The 20109-nt window shown below is 44.7% G+C and overlaps 1 protein-coding gene across 1 annotated transcript in view; it reads right to left on the bottom strand.

Annotated features, from left to right (window-relative positions):
- LRRC2 (leucine rich repeat containing 2) overlaps positions 1 to 15205 on the bottom strand; it is a 67959-nt gene extending 52754 nt beyond the window's left edge. The window contains exons 1-2 of the mRNA XM_036914265.2: positions 15071 to 15205; positions 5416 to 5559 (exon numbers count right to left, since the gene is read on the bottom strand). Of these exons, the coding sequence (XP_036770160.1) occupies positions 5416 to 5540 (125 nt within the window). The 5' untranslated portion in view covers positions 5541 to 5559; positions 15071 to 15205. The remainder of the gene's footprint in view (positions 1 to 5415; positions 5560 to 15070) is intronic.
- Between the last annotated feature and the right edge of the window lie 4904 nt (positions 15206 to 20109).

Below are 20109 nucleotides of genomic sequence, written 5' to 3'. Positions count from 1 at the left end.
CTCTGTCAGCACACAAGCACGCAGTGATTTCTCGTATCTTAGGTTGAAAGAGAACCCCACCTCAAACCCTGTCTTCCACCCCGTTTCTCTGCTCCACTTCACAGCAAGACTCCATGAGCTGTGCTTCCTCATATCTACAGTTCTCCTTCTGGTCCCCATTCTTTGCTGAACCCACTTCGGTCACCCTCACCATTCTTGAAATGTTCCCAAGATCATTGATGACCTCCACGTTGCCAAATCCAGTAGTCAAATCCAGCCCTCATCCTATCTGATCCTTCTGCAGCACTTGGTACAGACCATCACTTCCTCCTCCTTGAAGCCTGTCAGACACATGACTCCCAGGACCCCTCTGTCCACCAGTTACCCTCCTACCTCTCTAGTCACTGGGCTGCCTCCTCCTCAGCTTCTCAACCTCCGAATCTCAAAGTGCCCCAACACCCAGCACCTGGGCATCTTTCCTTCTCTATCCACACTCATTCTTTGATGTCTCCAGTCTCAGGGATTAAATGCATCTGTATGCTAACACCCAATTATGTATTTGTAGCCAAGACTTCCTCCCTGAATCCGGCTGAATATCTCCACCTGAATGTCTAAAAGGCATCCCAAATTAACAGATTCCAACCTGAACTCCTGATCTTCACCCCCAAAACTTGCTTCTTCCCCCATCATAGTAAAAGGCTTCCAGCTGCCCTGGCTGAATGCCTCAGGGTCATCTCTGACTTTCTCTCATAATTTTCATCAGTTCCATCACTAGACACAGTCAGTTTCACCAGAATCTGGCCATTCCCCACCATCTGTCAGGAGGCAAATACCACTCCAAGCAGCTTGGGGACCACAGTCTGAAGACCCCAGCTCTCTGAAGATGGTACCCAAGGAAAGCCTGAAAAGGGCATGGGCCCCCGTTCAGCGAGTTCTCCTACACTAGAGCAGCCCCAGACGCTGGGCCTGGGGAAGAAGCTAGAGCAGAGATGAGAGTCACTTTGGGCTCGTTCAGCCCTAGGATGTTTTTGTCACTCGTGCTAGTGTAGATCACTCAGACCCACTGCCATGGGTGTTGTCTGGTTTGAGGGCTCCAGTTCTTAAGTTTGAGATTCACATCCTATGGGATAAATTGAGATAAGTGGCAAATGAAAGTGAAACAGCTATGATGTTTACCGTAGCAGCTTAATTATCAAGCATGAACAGAAGAGGTATTTGTTTAATTCAAATAGCCCATAAAAATGGAGAACAAAGAATAAAGTGACAGTCATACCTTACACATTTTCATTTTAACTTAAAGTATAGATACATCACCATTTGCCAACTTGATAGAGGGTCAATGACTTCCTTCAAAAATGGGTCTGCCCCATGGAGGCCCACAGAACTCCCAACACAAGGGACCCAAGGAGGACAACACCAAGACATATAATAATTAAAACAGCAAAGATCAAAGACAAGGACAGAGTATTAAAGGCAGCCAGAGAGAGAAAAAAGGTCACCTAAAAGGAAAACCCATTAGGCTATCATTAGGCTTCTCAACAGAAACCTTACAGGCCAGAAGAGAATGGCATGATATATTTAATGCAATGGAACAGAAGGGCCTTGAACCAAGACTACTGTATCCAGCACGATTATCATTTAAATATGAAAGAGGGATTAAACAATTCCCAGATAAGCAAAAGTTGAGAGAATTTGCCTCCCACAAACCACCTCTACAGGGTATTTTAGAGGAACTGCTCTAGATGGAAGTACTCCTAAGGCTAAATAGATGTCACCAGAGAAAATAAAATCACAGCAAAGAAAGCAGACCAATGAAATACTAACTAAAGGCAAAAAAATAAAATCAACTACACACAAAAGCAGTCAAAGGAAACACAAAAGAACACAGAATAAAACACTAACATATAAAGAATGGAGGAGGAGGAATAAGAAGGGGGAGAAATAAAGAATCATCAGACTGTGTTTATAGTAGCTTAATAAACGAGTTAAGTTAGACAGTTAGATTGTAAAGAAGCTAACCTTGAACCTTTGGTAACCACAAATCTAAAGCCTGCAATGGCAATAAGTATATATCTTTCAATAATCACCCTAAATGTAAACGGACTGAATGCACCAATCAAAAGACACAGAGTAATAGAATGGATAAAAAAGCAAGATCCATCCATATGCTGCTTACAAGAGACTCACCTCAAACCCAAAGACATACACAGACTAAAAGTCAAGGATGGAAAAAGATATTTCATGCAAACAATAGGGAGAAAAAAGCAGGTATAGCAGTGCAGGTATCAGACAAAATAGACTTCAAAACAAAGAAAGTAATAAGAGATAAAGAAGGACATTACATTATGATAAAGGGGTCAGCTCAACAAGAGGATATAACCATTATAAATATATATCTACCCAATACAGGAGCACCAACAAATGTGAAACAAATACTAACAGAAGGAGGAAATAGAATGCAAGGCATTCGTTCTAGGAGACTTCAACACACCACTCACTCCAAAGGATAGATCCACCAGACATAAAATAAGTAAGGACACAGAGGCACTGAACAACACACTAGAACAGATGGACTTAACAGACATCTACAGAACTCTACACCCAAAAGCAGCAGGATACACATTCTTCTCAAATGCACATGGAACATTCTCCAGAATAGATCACATACTAGGCCACAAAAAGAGCCTCAGTAAATTCCAAAAGATTGAAATTCTACCAACCAACTTCTCAGACCACAAAGGCATAAGACTAGAAATAAATTGTACAAAGAAAACAAAAAGGCTCACAAACACATGGAGACTTAACAACATGCTCGTAAATAATCAATGGATCAATGACCAAATTAAAACAGAGATCAAGCAATATATGGAGACAAATGACACTGACAGCATAAAGCCCCAACTTCTGTGGGATGCAGCAAAGGCACTTCTAAGAGGAAAGTATACAGCAATCCAGGCTATCTAAAGAAGGAAGAATATTTCCAAATGAATAGTCTAAAGTCACAATTATTGAAATGGTAAAAGAAGAACAAATGAGGCCCAAAGTCAGCAGAAGGAGGGAGATAATAAAGATCAGAGAAGAAATAAATAAAATTGAGAACAATAAAATAATAGAAAAAAATCAATGAAACCAAGAGCTGGTCCTTTGAAAAAATAAACAAAATAGATGAGCCCCTAGCCAGACTTCTTAAGAGAAAAAGAGAATTTATACACATCAAAAGAATCAGAAATGAGAAAGGAAAAATCATGATGGACCCCACAGAAATACAAAATTTATTAGAGAATACTATGAAAATGTATCTGCTAACAAGCTGCAAAACCAAGAAGAAATGGACAACTTCCTAGAAAAATACAACCTTCAAAAACTGACCAAGGAAGAAACAGAAAATCTAAACAGACCAATTACCAGCAAAGAAACTGAATCGGTAATCAAAAACTACCCAAGAACAAAATCCCTGGTCCAGATGGATTCACTGCTGAATTTTATCAGACATATAGAGAAGACATAATACCCATTCTCCTTAAAGTTTCCCAAAAAATAGAAGAGGAGGGAATACTTCCAAACTCATTCTATGAGGCCAGCATCACTCTAATACCAAAACCAGGCAAAGACCCCATCAAAAAAGAAAATTACAGACCAATATCCCTGATGAATGTAGATGCAAAAATACTTAACAAAGTATTAGCAAACTGAATTCAAAAATACATCAAGAGGATCATACACCATGATCAAGTGGGATTCATCTCTGGGATGCAAGGATGGTACAACATTCAAAAATCCATCAACATCACCCACCACATCAACAAAAAGAAGGACAGAAACCACATGATCATTTCCATAGATGCTGAAAAAGAATTCAACAAAATTCAACATCCATTCATGATAAAAACTCTCAACAAAATGGGTATACAGGGCAAGTACTTCAACATATTAAGACCATATACGACAAACCCACAGCCAACATCATACTTAACAGCGAGAAACTGAAAGCTTTTCCTCTAAGATTGGGAACAAGACAGGGATGCCCACTCTCCCCACTGTTGTTCAATACAGTACTGGAGGTCCTACCCATGGCGATCAGACAAAACAAAGAAATACAAGGCATCCAGATTGGTAAAGAGGAAGTCAAACTGTCACTATTTGCAGATGCATGATATTGTACATAAAAAACCCTAAAGACCCCATTGCAAAACTACTAGAGTAAAAAACTATCTGAATTCAGCAAAGTTGCAAGATACAAAATTAATACACAGAAATCTGTTGCTTTCCTATACACTAACAATGAATTAACAGAAAGAGAAATCAGGAAAACAATTCCATTCACAAATGCATCAAAAAGAATAAAATACCTAGGAATAAACCTAACCAAGGAACTGAAAGACCTATACCCTGAAAACTACAAGACACTCTTAAGAGAAATTAAAGAGGACACTAGCAAATGGAAACACATTCTATGCTCTTGGCTAGGAAGAATTAATACTGTCAAAATGGCCATCCTGCCTAAAGCAATCTACAGATTCAATGCATTGCCGATCAAAATACCAACAAAATTCTTCAATGAACTGGAACAAATAGTTTAAAAATTCATATGGAACCATGAAAGACCCCAAATAGCCAAAGCAATACTGAGAAGGAAGAATAAAGAGGGGGGCATCTCACTTCCCAACTTCAAGCTGTACTATATAGCCACAGTAATCAAGACAATTTGGTACTGGCACAAGAACAGAGCCACAGACCAGTGGAAAAGAATAGAGAGTCCAGATATTAACCCAAACATATACGGCCAATTAAACATAATGTTCCTCATGTAATTATAGATTAATTATACCAAAAAAAATGTGTCTACCAATCAGAAACCCATTCTGCCTTTCTTAGATAAAACACACCCACAATGCATCACACAAGAATTCCAGTTTTGGTTTCTTTACAGGGAATAAAAATTACAGACATGCAAAGCCACCTGAATGTGCAACCTTTCTAGCTTGTCATGCTTTTAGCAGTCTTTTACAGTGTTGGTTCAGTTGTGTGGCTCACGTGTACCATAAATGTAGTTTTCCCACAGCACTCAGCTTAGTTTTCATATACATGATAACTCTTTTCCTCATATTACATGAGTTTATGTGATGGTAATCAAATTAGACTATTTCAGTGCAAGTGAAAATGGTGTCAGCCCAACAAATCTTACCTAGCATTCAACTTAACGGTTGAGGGCTGAGATGCGCGACCCTAGCAGCCAGCACACAGCTTACATGGGTCTGGAGGGCATTCGACCACCGAGTGTCCAGTTCTCTCTGGGCAACAGTGTGGTGGTTCCGAAGTCAAACGGGCACATACCCTGACAGTGGGAACTCCCAGAAGAGAGGTACCTCCTCCACATGCAACTCTTGCCCAGCCTGGTCACTAAAGGAGCTACAAGGCAAGCACACAAACACGTACTTTTCCAATGCGCTTTTCTCAAGCCTTTCTGCCTCCTTCCTCTGCCAAGCTTTGTGCTTCTTGACACGAGTTTCCCACAAGGCTCTGACGACAGAAATATCGAACACAACCACTTTATGTCCCATTTTCAGAGCATGAAATTACCTATTTAAAAAAAATATGTCAGTTTCACAGAAGAAAATAGTTTTCACATGAACTTTAAAATGAAACATGAATGAATCAATTATCTTAAGGAATGATGAGATGCCTTGTTACCTCCAGGATAGCAGTTGGCTAATGTTCTTAATTTCTGATAGCACTACATATAAGTCAAAGTTCGGCACTCACCCTGGGGTCATCTCCTCTAAAAGGCACAGTCGTCTCCCTACCCTCCAGCTGAACTGTAGGTTCTTAAGCCTCATGACTCCACATTCTATTGAATTTACTAGCATCTATCTTCCCAATAGTTTGCAACACACTCAAGGGTAAATTTGATGAGTTCATCAGAACACACACACACACACACACCCCTGATCATATGAGGCTCTGTGCTAGCCACCATTAAGTAACAAAACCAAATATTGCCCAAAGCCCCCTGAGAACCTTCCCATATAGCCTGGGGACAGGTCTTGTGAGGTTTCCCAGAAATGTGAACTTTGCAAGCTGCTATCTCTGTTTATGTGGTTCTCCAAGTGCAAGGAACATCAGATGCAGGTACACACTGGCCATCACATCTCAGAGGAATCCAGCACTGTGCCCGGTCATAGGCCTTCCATAAACATTGGTTAAATGAATAAGTGAGAGAATGAATGAATGAGAGTGAGTAAAAGATTTGCATCAGACTGCTTCACTCTCGGGCCACTCAGTGAGCTTTCTCTCTTTTTATTTTCCCATCTCATTTTTACTGCACGATTGTTTACTTCAAAAAAAAGTAGCAGGATATAAAACATTTCAATGTTCATTCCACTAACCTATACTTACCTCCCTTATCTAAATAAAATAACTTTCTAGATATTGTTGTTAATATCTCCTACCTACAGCATGGAAATCTGGTTAAATCCATTTCTTGATCTGCACAAACACAGAGTGTCAGGTGGCAAACAGTAGGGTTGATGCATACTCTCTGCTCCATCCAGTTCCAGACACTTCTAAATAGCAGTCAGTGAGGATACAAAACCAAATATTTAACCTTCTGACGTAAGTGTGCAATCTCCGCAAACGGCCTGCCACTATGAGTGGGAGGGCTGGCTTACGTTTGTGCAGCTGAACGTTTGAGGCCCATAATTTTAGTCTAAAGAGCTGAAAATGCTGACCCCAATTTATTCCCTTCTTTCCATTAATTTCTGGCTTCTAGGACTATCTTTTGTGTCCCTTAAATCTCTTTCACCTAAAAGTATAAATGGTGCAAGTTTTTGCATGGGTATATGTTTTCAGTTCTCTCGGGTGGAAGTGGAAAGTCACATGACAACTATGTTTAACCTCTTCAGGAAGTGCCGAGCTGCTTCCAGAGAACTCCTTCGTCTTACATTCCCACCAGTAGTGTATGAAGGTTCCAGTTTTTCCACATCCTCCCATCCCTTGTTTTATGCTTTCTTTATTAGAGCTGTCTAGTAGGAATGAAGTGGTATCTTGTTTTGATTTGCATTTCCCTGACAGCTACAATGTTGAGTATCTGTTGATGCACTTATTGACCACCTTGGGAGAAATGTCTGTTCAGATCCTTTGCCCAGTTTTTAACTGTATTATTTTATATCAGTCATATATTTTTTAATTATTGTATTCGGTATTATATGTATATGTGTCATGTGTTATAAGTCAACATTATATAATTTAACATAAAATATATAATTTAATATTAATATTATTATTAACTTTAATCAGTCACATTTTATATTATTTTATATTAGTTATATTATATTTTTGGCTTCCAATCATCAAACTCATTCTAAAGAACTCATGAGAAGAAGCCAGCCCATCATATCTACCCTGCTATGTAGTATATCTGTTACTTGCCCTTCACTCCTGTTATCCTAGGATTCCCTTAGTATCATTTCCCTTCTGTCTAAAAACCTTCCCTTAACAATTCTTTTAGAAGAAGTCTTCTAACAAATTCTGTTTCCTTCCTCTGAGGATACCTTTTTTTCACCTTCATTCCTGAAGGTTATTTTTACTGGATACAGAATCCTGAGATGACAGTTCTTTCTTTGAGCACTTGAAATATAGTGAGCTTTCCGGCCTTCATGATTTCTGATGAGAAATCTGCAGTCATTGGAGTCATAATTCTCCAGAGGTGATGCATCATTTTCTCTCACCGTTTCAAGAGCTTGTCTTTGTCATCTCCATTATGTTTATGAGACTATTCTATTTTATGTCAACTATCGTCTGTTTTATTTCTAAAATTTCCATTTGGTTCTTTACACTTGCTCGTTCTTTGCTGAGACTCTCTGTTTGTCCATTCATACCCGAGGACAGAGGGAGAGTGCCCAAGAAAGGACAAACGTGGAAGGGCTCAGACCTCATTTTAGAAGTTGTGTGTCGGCCCGCCAGAGAGCAAAGCAGTCCTCAGTTTGCTCGGGCTGTCTGCCTCATTGGCCAAGTAACAAGCCACACCCCATTGTGCAGGTGCAAGTCCGGCTGATCAGCAAGCAGAAGTGTGGGCATGCAGTGGGCATCCAGGTGCCAGGAGAGGCAGGAGGCCTCTGAGGTGTGGCCTGTCCAGGGACTTGCAGGAGAGTGTGACCCCTCAGGCCCTGAGAAGCCTGTGTGGAGGCTTGCAGAGAGAGACCAGGTACAAGCATGGGCAGGCGGCCTTCCGAGCACATGGGTTACAGGAGGTTCAGTGAGCTGCAGAAAGGTTATTGCTAGCCAAGGCTGCCGAGCTCCAAAGGGCCGGTGACTGATGCAGGCTCCAACAGGTGTCCCACTGCTGACCAGCCCCCTGTCAGCACTGGAAAAGGCAAGCTCCTTCCTGCCACATTGTCCCTCCACTGCCCTCTGCTGAGAGAATCTAACATGGTGTTCCCCTTAAAGGACAATTAAAGGAACCCCACTGGGTATCACAGAGTATGTACATTGAAAGGTGTACATTTACAGCTGAAAGGCATTCCGTTGATACCTGACGTGGTTGGTGGTGATCCATTTGATTCAGTTGACCTCACCTGCTCACCTTCTGTGGGCTGTGATCCCCCCATCAGGTCACCTGACTGTTCTGTGCTATTCAGCTGTTCCATGTGCGCCACCCAGTGGCCACCTGGGATGGAGGTGATGTGCTCCCAGCATGTGGTGCTAACAGTCCCCAGCAGGCTGGTCAGGTTCAGTGAGGCCAAGTGCGGCTCAGCTCTGAGGAGGCGCCCGGAGCTCCTGAACAACCATCAAGGGTTGTTGTCCGGAACTCCTCCCTCTGACATAAACCTGCTCCTTCCACATTCCTGGGGCTCCTTTTTCCAGTCCTCTGACCAAGACCTGGGGCTTGAGTTACTCTGCATTGTGGGGCATGTACTACCTATGTTCAGGGCCAGGAGGCAGGAAGACACGAGAGGAAAAAGGAATGACAGTTTTCCACCCTCTGGAACTGCAGGTCCTCTGATCAGGAAAGAGGGATCCCCTTTCTAAAAGTTTTGACTGAGTTTCTCCAGTACCAACCTTCTCCCCACCCTCCTGCTACCACAGACTCCTTTGGGGGCTGAGGCACTAAGGAGAAAGAAAAGGAAAACAAAACAGGGATTTATGCCTACTCTCTGAGCAGTAGGAGCCCCCTTTCCCATTCCTAGAGCAAAGCTGAGTGGCCTTGTGCCCAGTTCTGGGCTCCAGGCTGCCTTGAGTCCAGGCTGGGAACACACCACAGGTTCTGTGGTGCTTTGAATTCTGCTGTCCTTCCTTGATCCCTTGCAACCATTCACATTTCGTAGTTTTCATATTTCTGCTCTGTGCATTCTGTCCAACTTTTTTAGCTGCACTTAGTGGGAGAGACAGGGTGGGGTGTGCCTACTGCATCTCATCCAAAAGCAGAAACCTCTGCATTTAAATGTTCTTTTGCCGCTTTCCTTACTACGTTATCTTCAGCTCAGGAGCTGCAAAGCTCTAGGGGCTTTGCTTTTGACATAAAAATCTCTGTAAAGGAAAGGGTAGCATCAGCCTGAAAACAAGAGACCAGTGTCCATAGCCAATAGTGGAGGAAAATGTAAAAGACTGAAAGAATCAGGCAGCCTATTTTTTTGAGGAAATCTCTACACATCATGCAAACCTACAAATGAAAACAAACCAAAAGCTAAAGTGCAGTGCACGGAATCTGAGCAGCCCGGGCCACCCAGCATGCCAGCAGCTCAGCTGGAAGAACCGCTGGCTGTTGAAGGTGCTCTGTGTCAGTCATCATGGCTCAGACTCTGTGGTGAGTCTCTTATTTTCTTAGGCCAGGAAATCCTTGAGAACTGACCAAATCAGTACATTAACTGCCCCTGCCTCAAAACAATCACTGCTCATTAGTTTCCATGCACTCATTTGGAAAAAGGTAATTCAAGTTCCCATCTTAGAGGAATGGTCACTTCTTGATGCCTCTGTGTTCTGTTTTTAAATAGTGGTAGATCAATATAAGGCCCAGTATTTCAGTAGGAAAGAGCATATCCTGTATCTGTATCTGACCACATCCACCATTCTTCTTGTGTTTTGCAAAGCAGAGAAGGAGTTCTATTTTTCAACTAAGGAGCTTTTGAACATGCCAGAATTTAAATCAGGGTTTTGCCTGAGATGTTCTATTTGCAGATGTGTGTCATGAAAAGTGGAGGGTCTAAGAATAGTAAATGATGAGGACGTTTGCTAAGGATCTACGTGGAGTGTCCAGAAATCCTGAAAAGCTAAAATATGCCAGCTCCTAAACGTCAGGTCCAGCCCAGCCCCTGCGTCTGTGCAGGACAGGGCTGAGTCTAGGCCTCCCTAGACAGCTGGACAGGTTCAACCTTAACTAAGGAGACAGTAGGCCCAAGGGTGGGTGCTGAGATTGGGAAAGTGGTTTTACTGCAAGAGCTCCTGAGTCACCCAGGACAGGGAGGAGACACTCCATCCAGAAACAAAGCCACGCTGGGGAGCAGAGAGGAGGCAGAGGCAGGTCCCTGTCACTCAGCACGGTGGGAAAGAAGGTCCCCTGGCAAATTTCTAAAGTTAATCTCTTCTTTGTGGCATGAATTCCCATCAACACAATCTTTCAGGCGAATATGTAAAATGTATTTTCCTAAGCATTAACTTTCTCCAGAACTGTGGACTATCACCATGATATACTATACCAAAGCAGAAAAGAGAAAAACTAAACTCTACAGGACCTAACCTAGGAGACTCCTCAATAGATATAAAGCAATAGTTTCTTAGAGAAAATCTGACAACCAAGTAGGCTCTCCTGGGGTATCACAAGAGTGCAGAGCCCTCGCCTGGGCCCCTACTGGTGCCGCAAAGACCCCTGGTTCCAGGATGGCATCTGATTCCAGTTCCCTGCTGGAGATCGGGCTTTGCTTGGTGAGAGCAGAATCGCAAGAACAAGGCCCCCTAGATTTGGGCGGCACTGTCCACAGCCACAGAGCATCTTCCTGAGAAGAAAGCACCTAGGACTAGAAGCGCGGACGAGAACAATGACGTCACTCAGTGCTACAGAAGGGCCACTGGGCAGAGTGCCCTCAAGCTCAGCTCTCTCCATGCTTAGCGTTCCGGGTCCTGAGTGAGACGGTCAGCAATCAGATACTGTCAAAGGCTGGATTCTCAGTGGAAAAGAAAATTCATCCTGGATAAACCTTTGGCTTAACTGCAGGGCTCAGCAAAGGACAAGATGGCAAGTATTTTAGGCTTTGCAGGCCAACAGGCAAGATGGACGATACTGTGTAGGAAGTTACATAACAAAAGAGAAAACTCCCAGCCTGCGTCTCCCTGCCTGCCTCTCTTTGCCAACCTGGAGTGGGCCTGCCCGAGTGGCAGTGTACTTACTTCATGCTCTGTGCCCAGTTGCCACCTGCGGGAGACATTCTCGGGACAACAATGATCAGCCCAAGAGGGAAAGGGCAGTCAGGTGGGTGCACAGAGGGCAGGGGAGAGGGGGCTCATGGCAAGCAGATTCACTCTCTGCCCCTTTGGTACCCATATGCTAGTGTGTCCCTCTCCCCTCCCAGTCATCTCAGGTTGGGCAGCTCACTGAAGGCTAGGTAACTTATCAAGTCACCAGCTCCTGAGCAGAGATTCCACGGCTTGGTGCCCAGCAGTTGCCAACAGTAGAGTTTCCAACACGTAGATGGCAACTGGCATGGGCCTCAGGCAGCAGCAAGATACTGCAGGCCAGGCAGGCAGGCACTGAGATTGGAGGGCAGGGTGGGAGGGGATTCTCCAGCTGGCCTCCATGGCGCACAGTGCCAGCCTGCTCTAGCAGTGCCCACATGCCTTACAAAAACACAGGCCAGTCCTATGGGGTACTGTTTGCTGATCCCAGTTTTAGTAAACAATAAAGTCTGAAATACTTTTCTTTGCTGAATGTGATGGCTTTAAACAATAATACCCACACATTCCTTGATGCTCTTCCCTTTGAAAAGGGAGAGCTTAATTTCTTTTCCCCTTGAGCGTTTGCTGGACTTAGTGACTCACTTCTGACGAATAGAATGTGGTGACAGTGATGGTGTCTGACTTCTGAGACTAAGTCCTCCCAGGCCTTACTTGCTCTCTCTCAGATCGGTCACACAGGGGACTTTGCCACCATGTCATGCAGATGCTTAGCATCCCTGCCCCCTGCAGAGAGTGACTGAGGCCTCCTGCCAACAGCCATGAGGGTGAACACAACTTAAAAGCAGATCCTCCAGCCCCAGCTGAGCCTTCAGATGGCCGCAGCCCTGGTCAACATCTTCAGTGCAGCTTCACGAGAGACCCTGAGCCAAGACCCCTCAGCTAAGCCACTTCTGATTTTTGCCCCTCACAGAATATCAGATAATAAATGTTTACTGTTTTAAGCTGTTAACTATTAGGTCGATTTGGCATGCAACAATAAATAACTAATACAGTGGGCAGTAAAATAAGAGGCATTTGTCAAAATGAGCCTTATTTTGTAGTGATAGCTGGTATCAATATCCAGGTGCTTCTTGACATATCTACTTGGATATCTCACACACATCTTAAAGAAATATGATTCCCTTCAAATGTACTTTTTTAGAATCTATCCACCCCTGGCTGCCTAAATTTCCCATCTTAAATTGGTTCCATATTTATGTGGAGGTCATACCTTTGTGCTTTCTGTTCCCTCACTCTGCCCACCTGCGATGCGGACATGTGCTCCTCCCCCATTCACATGGTTCCCCACGTATGCCCTGAACTCAGCCCCACTGAGTGGCCTTCTGGGTGGCCTGCTCATCTAAGGCAGGTCCCCTGTTGTTTTCTCTCTCAGACTGCTGCTTATTTACTTCACAGTACATAATAGAAGTTGAGTTATTTGAACATTTGTTTAATTGTACGTTATCTGTCCAGTCACCAAGCTGAGAAAAGGGCCTGTTTATTGACAGCAGACGCCTGACAGGCTCCCGACTTGGGCTCAGAGCCTGGCCCCCTCAAGTCGGCCACCCACCGCTGAGCAGTCATCCAGTAACAGACAGTCGGAGCCAGAGGGGCTGCATGGCTACAGATGCCAGGTTCCTGCTTCCTCAACTCAGAAACCCTGTGTATTGAACTGGTGTGTATTTCTGTCCTTTGATTCTACATAACTGACATTATGGGCACTCATTAAATACAGAAAGATGAACGTCCTTGCCCTGAGTTCTCAGTCTAGAGGGGAAAACAGATGCTCGAAGGGATACATTTCAGCGCAATGTGTGGATCTGACAGGTGCTGCAGGTGCTACCATGGGGCCAGACGAAGGGAGCTGCCCTCAAGTGGGGTTGGGGGTGGCCTGCATGGACCCTGAGTAAGGGGAAAGGACTATCCCTGCAGATCTGGTTGAATAAATTTCCAAGCTTCCCCTGCCAAGCCAGGTATATCAGAATCACTTGACAGAACAATCTGCTAGCCTGAGCCAGAGGGCATGACTGGAAAAACATGTCCCCTGGCACCAGAGCACGCATCTCCACTCCAAAGTCATATGCCTGTGTCCCAGGAGGGAGGGGGGACTTCTGGCCACCTAATCTTCTTCCTTCTTGTCAAATGACAGTCAGGGCTGGGGGGTGGGTGTTGGGAACAAGGCTAACATCTCAGAACCTGAAGTGGAAGGATCCGGAGAAGTCTGGAAGGAGGCATGACAAAGTTCACAGTACAGGTGCCAAACTGCTCCTGCTGCTCCTTCTGCAAGGCAGGGAGAGGGACACCAGCAAGGGGACAGGTGGGTATGGGGAACAGGGCTGGTGCCAGGGGGTCACCTGAACAAGCCAAGAGGAGGAAGGCCTGGCTCCCTCCTCCCCATGCCCCCCAGACCCCTCAGGACTCCTCTGTCCCTTGGGCAGTCACGTCCAGGCTTTCCACAGCATTCCTCCAGGTGTAACCAGGGGGAGACGACGCCTGTCAGCAGCCTTGCTGGGAATGACTGCAACCAGTGGGAAGTTCTGATGGTAACCCAAGGTACAGTGGGGGCAGTAATATGGAGACAAGGGGCGTTAGTGACCCAATTTCTATTCTATCCTCACATAAGGCCACTGCCTAGACCCCAGAGTTAGGACACAGAGTGAGTTTTCTCATAGAAAGAATGGGGCAAATGGGGCTAAGTATTCAAGTGAGGTCAGAATACTCACGATATTTCAGCCAAATTCTGAATTAAATTACAGTTTATGTTACATGATCAGGATGTCTCTGGGCACAGCTATATATTTTTATGGAAAATAAACTTAATTTAAGTTCATTAGAAAATCAGCCAGGGGAGGCAGAGGCTACAGAAAGGCCCTCAGGACTCTAGCCCAGGCAGGCTGCTCTGAGGTTCATACAAGATAATCTGTGTCAAGTGCATAGGACAGGACCCAGCACTTAGTAAAGCTCAAACAAAAAGTCAATTATTCAAAGAAAAGAAATTTAGACAAACATTGTCACCAGTTAAATATAAGATCAAACCAGGAGGTACCTGAGCACCTGAGGAAGTTCTCTGGGAGAACACCCCAGCCCCTGAGTCACAGGAGAGGATTTGGTCCAGCACAAGACCAGCCAGCACAGCTGAGCTGCTTACAGAGGCGAACAGTTCTCCTCCGGGTCCCCAGTCACCTGCCATCCTCACCCCCATGCCAGGAGGCACGACACAGTGTCCTGGGGGACTTCCCCCACCCGATGCCAGCATCCCTTTCAGGGTACTGAAGAAGACACACATAGTTGATCTATCTCCCCTGGGCAGCACTTTGGGCCAGAAAGCTTTGAGCTCAGCGGTGTGCTGGGAGTACCCACTACCCAGGAGCAAGAGTCTTGGGGACCCTGCTGCAGACCACCTAAGTCCCACACTGTCTCCTTCTTCCTTCAATTCCAGTTCTTGCCCTAAAATGCAGATATAAGGGTAATCCTCAGGCCCGTGTCCCGCTGGCAATGTTGACCCTAGCCTGCCGTGGCATATTGGGGAGGCGCCCTGTCCCCATCCTCCCGGCGGGCGCCGCACGCCTCCACCCTCCCGTCCCTGCAGTCCTCTCCCCACAAGCCTCCAGTTTCAGGAGCAGCCACGCACTCGCCCTCCCACACCTCCTGCAGGATGGCCACCTACCCGCCGCGGCTGCAGCCCCCGGGCCCTGCCGCAGCCCTCCGAGAGGAGCCTGTGCACACACGCAGTAGGCGTGCACTGGGGCCGGAAGCACTGCAGCTGCCCGAGCCTCCAGGCCGGTGTGCTAACAGGCTATATTTGTAAGCTGATAATATGATCTCTAGGCCATGTGCTGATAAACTATCTATCTATTCCATGTGACTCAGCCCGGCATGAGACAAAACAGATTTTGTAGGGAAGTTCTTGGCACAGAGCACATGACAAAGCGGCCAATCTGAGCCCTGTAACCCGGGATTATCTGCACCACCCTCATGCATGGCGGGATCTTTTTAGACTGGAAATCCTCAAGTGTGTTAAATAAAACAGACCAGAGAAGGGAAAGGACTCCGTGCTCTCAGCACTCTAAATAGGAACCGAACAAAAAGCAGGCTAAGTAAGCCAGATGACCAAGGGAATGTAATTCTTTTTCAGTGTTTGAAGCAACAGATGTCAAAGGTCTTGATTTCATTTCATGTGAGTTTAGGTTCTCTTTATTGATTTTACTGATTGGGCAAATACAGTTTGCCGATCTCTGCCATTGTGACAATTTGGCAATCAGCAAATAATCAGAATCTGAGCAGAACCGCCCCCACCCCCCACCCTGCTCCAGGGAGCCCACACAACCCACCCCTAACACCTCCAACACCACTTTATGACAGGACTCCTCATACACCTTTGACCTAAGCAGAAAACACCTTTTGCCTAATATACACATTGTAACTCTAGTTACAAAATGGTTTGCTTTTGAAAGGGCTGTTTTCTATGGAACATTTTCTACTTTTTGACATTTATATTATCACTTTAAGTTGTATACTAAGTTGGTAAGGCTCAAATAAATCTTTGTGACTAGATTAAATCATACCTCTAAAGTGTTGGATGTGCTTTTTATTACTTAGGATAGAATTTCTTATTTATTTTTCTCTTTTGATAAATAATGTAAGTTACCTTTTTGGTGATTAACATTTAGTTTGGTTTGGGTTTATGTTTGGTTTGGAGTTTTTTATGGTATTGTGAACCAAAGAATAGGAACTGAAAAGGCAGTTTCAGTTCAGATACTACTTAAATAGTATATCACTTTATAAGAGAGCTAACTATTCAAAAGCTTGATCATATTTAAGTGGAAAAATATATTTTCCCATAAATGCATTCCAAATTCAATGGAATGCACTTATGGGATTCCATTATGATGCTAGTGTGGGAGGAACAGGCCATTGGATCGCCCAGGCTCCTCTGACTACAACGTGTACCCAAACAGGACTGAGACATTTAGCAAATAAAAATACTTTCCATGACATTTGAATTTCAGATTAACAAATCATTTTTTAATGTCTCAATATTGCATGCAAATAATTTTTGCCATAAGAAATTATTTATTATTCATGTGAAATGTAAACATAACTGGGTGTCCTTTATTTTATCTGGCAACCCTCCACTCAAACCCCCCAGGATCTTACTAAAATGCAGTGTGATGTGGGAGGTCAGAGCAGGGCTGTGTGCTAACAGGGCTGCCTCTCTAACAAGCTCCAGGTGATGCTGGAGCTGCTGAGTCAGGGGCCACACCAGGAGTGGCAAGGACCTGCTATTAGCGCAGCCTGGTGCAGTGGTACCCACGACTGGCTCCTCAGTGGCAGGATCTAGGTGGACCCCCTTGCACCTAGGAGGTTCTGACTCAGCTGGTCTGGGGTGGGGTCCAGTGGTCCATATTTTCAGCATGCTCCATGGATGCTTCTGATTCACAGCCAGGAATATGAAGCACAATATATGTAAAAATACTAACCGTACTTATGGTCATGCAAAGACTTATTATTATATTATTGCTGTGTCCAAAGAGACCTCCCAGTTTCTGAGCCCCCAAGAGGCAAGAGGCAGGATTGTCCCCCCGAGGTCCTCACTTCCTGGTGTCCCCTTAAAGCTGGAAGCAGCCCAAGTCACAAACAGCCTTATTACTACCAACACAAGCTATTTTCTCAGAAGTCAACACTTTCTTATGTTAATTCAGCTCCAGCTGGGCCTGTGGCCTCTCATGAAACTGCAGCCTGCAGACCATAGCTTCAGCCTCTCCATGGGGAGGCATGCATATGTGCCTCAAATCCAAGGGAGTCCCACACACAAGCCCACGCAGACATCAGAGGGACTGAGGGCTTTCCTCAGGCCATTCTGAGTCTGGGACACCTGTTAGGACATAGAGTCACATGTACCACGAAACTTTCTTCCAGGTAAATCCCTGCTCTCACCAGCCCAATGCCCCTGTTTCATGGCATAATTATAGAAGAATGAAAAACCCGAAGTCCTACAAACCACTTCATTTTACTTCAATGGCAAGTACCAAATACTTCCCACTGAAGTAGGAGCAAGTGATGAGGGCTCCTGGCCCAGAATGGCTGAGAATCTCAAGCACGGCACCCTGGGCTGAGGAAGGCTGCCCTGGCTCCCATATTATATTAACTTACATTAACTACACGGTCTGATGATAATATTTGGGATATATTGAGTTAAAGTAAAATATATTATGAAAGTTAATTTCACCTGATTCTCTAACATCATTAATGTGGCTAACAGAAAATTTAAACTCATACATGAGGCTGGCACGGTATTTCTATTGGGCTGTACTCCCCCAAATCAGAGTCCAAACCTGGACGACCCCAGCGGGCAGGCCTGACAGATGCTCCCATCACCACCAAGGCGAGCCACAGGGAGCGCTGAGAACACAGGATCAGAGCGGAGCGTCACACTCTGCTCTCGAAGACTTACGTTTATTTAGTCTTCTTCTTCACAAATATAATCTTATTCAACTGCAAGAGGCCAGAACTCAGATCTGTGCCAGTTCTATCACCAGGAGCCATGTCATCTGTACCCTGGAAGCTAGCCACATACCCATTGGGCCCACGGGCAGTCCTGACGTGACGCTGACCAGCACCCCGTGGAGGATGACTGCCTATGGGTTGGATGCATTAGGAAACCAGGACCCATCGGTCATTCCCACTCAGCCAAATGGTAATTATCAGGAATGCCAATCCTAAAGCTCCAACTGGAAACTCTTCATGTGTGATGGTACAATTGTGGATGGAAAGGCATTTCTGTTTGTTTCTTTTTTTTTTAATTTTGGAATGACTATTATAAGATTAAAATGAAATAGTCACACACAAAGTCAAAACAAATTTTAAAAAACTACACATAACAGCTAACATTTTTTGCGTGGCTACTATGCGCCAGGCACAGTTCTAAGTGTCTAACCTTGGAAAACACCAGAAACAAATCAGAATTTAAAACATACTACTGCCATTAAGGTAGCAGAAACTACACTCAGCACTTCCTGTTAACTCATCTCACGCTGGCCACAGCGCTGAAAGGGAGGCATTACTCCATTCATTTCACTGAGCAGGCTCTGAGGTGCTCAGCATCCCTGTTTGCAGGTGGGCTTGGCACCGGGCCCAGGCCTGGGCAGCCCACAGCCAGGGCTGCCCTGAGATGCTGTGCTGTGTGGTGAGGGCAAGGAAGGACAACATGAATGCTTGAACATTGCCTGGCCCTCCTCAGGACAGAGAGATGTGTAGAAAGACAGTCACATTTGTCAACTACCCAAATGTGCCAGAACTATGGTAGGTGTTCCTCTTATAAGGATAAGATATAAGAAATCTCATAAGATATAAGATGCCTATAGGAGGGCATCTCTGTGGGGCAGGTGTCCATAGTCCCATTTTATGAGCATAATGAAGGAAAAACAAAGCTGAGGTTAAGTAACCTGCTTAAAATAGGTGACGTGTCCCCATGGGTGTACACTCACCTCCCTCCCTGGTGTTAAACATACCTATTGAGAAGTTCAAAGAAGCCTAGCCTTAAGTGTTCTTATCAGGCCAGCACAGCAGTGACCCTGGAGCATTGATACAAAGAGTACCTGCAAATAAAGCTTCATAACCAAAGCCCACATCAGCTACAACTCTGCATCAAACTGCACCTGGGCCTGCAGGGAGCTCTGGGGAAACCCTCCTGGAAAAACCTAAGTGGCTTACCTAGAGACTCCACAGTAAAATTGAATCTGATGTTTTTCATGAGTGGATGAGGAGAGAGGACAATGTGACATATATATTTAGAAATCAAAACGGGAAAAAAATGCCATTTTCCCCATTATTAAAACCCTGACTTCACTGTAGCCTTGTTCTAGCCAGAAGGACCCAGTTCTAGAGCTGATTTGTTTGCTGTCTTTCTGCCTCCCCCATGGCCTTGTGCGGTTGGCATGCTGTCAGGTGAGTCAGCAGTGTATGTCTCTTCCCGTAGCTGTCTCAGACTGTTAGATTGGGTGGCTTGGAAACAATAGAAATTTATCTCTCACAGCTCTGGAGGCTGGGAGCCCAAGGTCAGGGTTCCTGCATGGTTGAGTGAAGACCCTCCTCCAGGTTGCAGACTTCTTGCTGCTGACCCTGTAGCCAATACCTTTGTAAAACTTACTTAGATGAGTTTTCTAGAGCTGCCATAACAAATACTACAGACCGTGGGGCTCAAACAACAGAAATTTCTTTTCTCACAGGTCTGGAGGTTACAAGCCCAAGATCAAGTTATCAGCAGGTTTAGTTTCTTCTGAGGCCTCTTTCCTTGGCTTGCAAAGGGCCACCTTCTGACTGTGTCCTCACATGGTCTTTTCTTGTGTATACATCTCTGGCATCCCTTTGTGTGTCTTATTAATCTCCTCTTCTTATATGGACACCAGTCAGATTAGCTCATGCACATGAGCTCATTTAACCTTACTTACATCTCTAAAGATGCTATCTCCAACTACAGCCACATTCTAAGGTACTCAAGTTTAGGGCTTCAACATATAAATTTGCAGGGGAATCTAGTAACCACAATGTTGCTCATATGATTGTAAATTAATGATACCAAAATAAAATTTAAAAAAAAAATATATATATATTAAGAAAAAGAGTAAGTGTTAGAAAGATTAAGGCATAAAAATATCTGTGCCTCTGTCCGTATCTCTCTAAACTAGAGTGGTATGATCACTGTAG

The sequence above is a fragment of the Manis pentadactyla genome, chromosome 1 (assembly GCF_030020395.1).
Source record: "Manis pentadactyla isolate mManPen7 chromosome 1, mManPen7.hap1, whole genome shotgun sequence".
In the NCBI taxonomy this organism is placed as follows: domain Eukaryota; kingdom Metazoa; phylum Chordata; class Mammalia; order Pholidota; family Manidae; genus Manis; species Manis pentadactyla.
The sequence above is the reverse complement of the archived record's forward strand: the minus strand, read 5'-3'. Positions and strand labels throughout refer to the sequence as shown.